The sequence below is a fragment of the Malus domestica genome, chromosome 12 (genome assembly GCF_042453785.1).
Source record: "Malus domestica chromosome 12, GDT2T_hap1".
In the NCBI taxonomy this organism is placed as follows: Eukaryota; Viridiplantae; Streptophyta; class Magnoliopsida; order Rosales; family Rosaceae; genus Malus; species Malus domestica.
Window position 1 is genome coordinate 25,257,661 of NC_091672.1, and position 4,853 is coordinate 25,262,513.

Below are 4,853 nucleotides of genomic sequence, written 5' to 3' on the forward strand. Positions count from 1 at the left end.
ATTTAGTTCTTCCTGAAGAAGCCCTTTTCACACCGGCAATCTTTTGGAAAGGCGACAACCAGCGATCTCTGGATGCCTCAATGATTTCACTGGACAAAGGTTAATAGCCAGCAAATTTGTTTCTTTTTTACTTTTATTTGTTGGTTTTTACTTTTTAAGGAAATCAGAGTGAGACGCAATGAAAATGTTTTTTTTTTTTTCTGTTTTATGATTAAAATGTTACGAGTTTGAGTCGTGAAAATAGTCTCTTTATAAAATAACAATAAGTCTGCATATGACAGACAATCTTTCCCTCAACTCTCGCACAATGAGAAGCCTTATTGACTTGAAGTCGCATATTTTTACGTTCTAAGTGAATGGCTGCTATTTTTCCCACATAAAACAAGATAAGATTGAAGTGATCAAAGAACAGAGCGCTTTTATCTTTTTTCCCTCTAAAGTTTATGTACTTCAAATCTCACATTATTGAATTAAAAGGAAGTAGGTGACTAGGTTTTGGTTCCACATGAGTGATTTTCTGTGGCTTAATTTTGGCCCAAAAAATCTACACAATCGAAACGCTTAAATTGAGTGATCGAGGACCGTTGATAATGGTTAGGTATATGTTGGTATCGAACGTCTATAGGTCCTCAAGAAAAATTTCACTGAATGGTTGCGTTTAAGAACAAACCAAGAACAAGAGTAACACCACCATAGGCTAGCAAGTAAAACGGAAGAATCTAGGTTGGTATGAATGTACATACAGTTTTATGCCAACATTTTCGGAGGAAGAGACAAAAGGCCGGCACTAGTACAGCACGACGAGTCAGGCTCAATTGCCCATCTTCAGCAAAACGTTAGAAGTAAAGGAATCTGATGCACATGGATGCATGCAGCTTTGCACTGTGCAGGAGTAGTCAATCAACTGTCGCTGTGGATTCTATACGGCACAAACAACTAATGGTACATGTATGACAAAGATGCACAGTTTACTGGTTATCTGTTGGTGCTATAACTGGCTCCACCAAACCAGTCCAAGTAGTCTCTTCTAAACCGGGTTCGGAGCAGTGCTTCCCTAGCCTTTGGTCTTGACGCAACGTTCTTGTCAACCATTTTCTTGACCAATTCCATTGCTTTACAACCCAAACCCCTTTGGCACAACCTGTAAATTACCTCACTGAATGAGGAACAAAAACGAACGAGAACCTTATAAACATTTCTTCCATAAAGACACAAGCTTCATCAACGTCTCCTTTGCCAGACGAACCATCCAACATAATCCTATGAGCCTGCAAGTTAACTCTGAGACCCTTTTAACGTCATCTCAAGTAATCGAATTAGAATTGCACCCCAGCTCTTATACATGAAATCATGTTTAATCCTGCCTCCATATTGTTCTGCTTGCACAAACGATTTGAATATGCATGGTAAGTATAAACATCAGATGCACTGTTAACTGGTGATCCATCACCTATGGAAGTGCTACCATTGGCTCCACCAAACCCGTCCAAGTAGTCTCTTCTAAGCTGGGTTCAGATCCTGAGCTAAGGAGCAGTGCTTCCCAAGCCTTTGCTCCGGGCGCAACGTTCTTGTCAATCATTTTCTTCAGCAATTCCATTGCTTTACAAGCCAAACCCCTGTGGCACAACCCATAGATCACCTCATCGAACGAGGAACAAAAACGAACAAGAACCTTATCTAACATTTCTTCCATAAAAACACAAGCTTCCTCAATGTCTCCTTTGCCAAACAGACCATCCAGCATAATCCTATGCGTCTGCAAGTTTACCCCAACACCGTTTAACGTCATCTCACGCATAAGCTCTCTCGCCCTCCTAAGCTCCCCATTGTTACACAGGGCCTTCAGCAAGATGTTGTAAGTAATCAAATTAGGCTTGCAACCCAACTCTTCCATAGAAGAAATCATCATCATTCCGGATTCAACTTTATTCTGCTTACACAAACCATTTATATACACATTGTAAGTATATACATCAGGAACCAAACCCAACACAAGCAACTCATCAAAAACCTGATCCGCCTTCTTGAAATCCCCTTCCGTGATAACGCCATGTAAGACCATGGTATAACAAATAACGTCAGGCTTAATTCCTTCCCCTTTCATCTTAATCACCACATTTAAAGCATCCAAACCCCGCCCCTGCTTCACCATAAACCTAATCACATTGGAATAGTCCATCATCCCAGGACAAAACCCAAGCTTCTGCATTTCTCCCAAAAACCCCATAACATCAACACCCTCTGAATCCTTCTGTTCACACATTGATGACAATATCAAAGAGCAAATCTTCACATTCAAACCATACCCATTATTCATCATACAATTCATAATGTCAATAGCATATCCAACCTTCCCAATTGCACACAGTGCATCGATTAAAATCCGAAAGCTCGATTCTTCGAGCCGGATGCCCATTACATGGCTCCTGAGCAAAATCTCAGGCACCAATTTAAGACCTTCACAGGACCCACAAAGCACATACAGCAATGCATTGAGAGAGTGAGCAGAAGGGACACACCTGAACCTGAGAATCCTGTAAAACAGATCAATGGCGTCCTGGGTTCTGTTCCAACGGCCATAAAAACCAATCAGATGGGCAAAAATATGCTCCGGCGTGTCGAACTTTTCGACAGTTTCGAGCCGGCGGAGAACCGGAGCGATGTGGTCGAATTGGGAGGTTTTGGTGAGAGTTTTGAGGACAAAGTGGTAGGCTTCCGGAGTTGGGTCGACGTTGTAGGTGCTGAAGGAGAAAACGAGCGTCGGAAGAAGGAGGTGCGGCTGGTTTTCCGGCGGCGGCGATGATTTTTTGAGGCTCTGGAAGGCTTGGTTTTGGTTGAAGATTTGGTGCCACCGAGTGTTGTAGGGCGACACTGGCCATTTCCTGTGCTTTCTCAGGAAGAATTTGCTGCTGGGTTTTAGTGCAGAGGCTCTCACCATTCTTGATTCGATTTCGAGTTCGAATTGTTTGCGGTCATCTGTTGGTTTCAGGTTGGAAATACTCGTTGGTATTCTTTGATTTCTGCAACTTCTTGCAACTGTGCTGCGCTGTTGGAACGCTAATGAACAAGACGATAAAAACGACATGTAGTATTTTGGGCATGTTAACGGGCTGGAAACGGCCCATATGTGTTTTTTTGGATCACAAGACATAACCTTTGTTTGTGCTTTATTAGGCCTATTACGTCAAACAACTTTGGTCAGAAAAGTAACCAAACGGGTCGGTTTGTTCGGTTTGGTTTGGTTTGATTTATGATGTTGCGGCTTTTTTTTATCATGCATAATTTCAATGCAACTGAGGCTTTTTAACGACCAATCAACCGTGAGTGCCGATCAATTTATGGTTTTGAGGAAGGTTAGTGTCGATCAACCAACTGTGTCCGAGGTGATGTGTTAGAGCAACGAATTATTAAAATTTCGTAACTATCATGTGTTGAAGAAACTCTTTTTTATTTTGATGACTTTTCGACTAAAAATAAAAATTATTGTTTTCGGAAATGTTAAGATGATTCTTTCAAAAATTAGATTATTTATTAATTCTTCATCATTTTATGTTTTTGATATAATATACTATAATAATAGTACGAAAATTAATATTAAATTATGAGGTTCGTTAAAGTTCCCTAAAAAAGGAAAACTAATGAAAAGAGCTTGAAAACTTTGAGTTTTAATGATAAGGACAAAATAAAGGGTAACGTGAATAGTACTAAGATTGACTTTTTAGTGTAAAAATATGGTTTTTCGTTAAAGTGAACCGTACCGGGTGCTTTTCGTTAAAGTTCTCTATTAAAAATTCATGGAAAGTTTATCTTTAAACAAGTCCTCTTCACATTCCTCTTTCACTTTCAGATATCAAACTTCCACACGCTTGTTGGCTTTTAATATTTTAAGATACGATGCGTACTGCATACCATGACTTGGTCTAATGATAAGCATAGAGCGTGTTGAATACAACCACTTTTGTTCAAGTGACTTTTTCATCATGTATATTATATTATATATTATATTATATTATATAATGAGGAAGCTTCCAGCTTCAAACTTTCAACTTTGACATACCAATGTTATTTTTTAACTTATAATATGCTCTGGATTTTGACTTTATATACGAGGACGGAAGGAAAGCCTTGGATTTCCCATCCTCTAAAAATGCTTGCTCAAATTTGAACCAAAACAAAAAAATTGACGCCTATTAGTTATATGTCTTATTTCCACGTATTAATTTGATTTATGTTTATATATACAATATATGAGCGCTCATGCATGCATTAATCAGTTAATAACTTAATATGACATTAATTATTTATTTTAGTTATTGACAAAAAAAAATTATTTATTTTAGTTCCTTTTGAAATTAAACTCATGATTCAAATAGTTCATTTTTTAGGTCATGATTAATAGATAATATCTGCAACTGTTCATTTAAATAGAAAATCATTTAACTCCTTAATAATTTTTTTTAATAAACGATATTATCTACACTAAGAGAATGAGAGAATATACTAAGCCTCACTACTAGCAACAATGTGGCTTAAATCCATTTTTAACGAGAATCGAACCTAAAACCTCTCGCTTACAAGTGGAGAGGAATATCACTAAACCATAATACTAAATGATTTTAATACTTTATGGAGAGGAATATCACTAGACCATAATACTAAATGATTTTAATACTTTAATTATTATTGTGAACAGTTTATGGCTTATCGACAACGTTATATTTGTCTATGTATTATTACATTTAGATAATTAAACATCTTCAATTTTAATAAAATATATATATATATATATATATATATATATTTTAATTGACAACGGTCAATATAGGTGACCTATATTTATACGTACACACCCA

At 37.4% G+C, this 4,853-nt stretch overlaps 1 protein-coding gene across 1 annotated transcript; it reads right to left on the reverse strand.

Annotated features, from left to right (window-relative positions):
- Positions 1–624: 624 nt before the first annotated feature.
- On the reverse strand, positions 625–3,312 carry LOC114819958 (pentatricopeptide repeat-containing protein At2g38420, mitochondrial-like). Its single transcript, XM_029089709.2, has one exon. It carries the CDS (start codon positions 3,149–3,151, stop codon positions 1,451–1,453), a length of 1,701 nt encoding a protein of 566 aa, XP_028945542.1. The 5' UTR covers positions 3,152–3,312; the 3' UTR covers positions 625–1,450.
- Between the last annotated feature and the right edge of the window lie 1,541 nt (positions 3,313–4,853).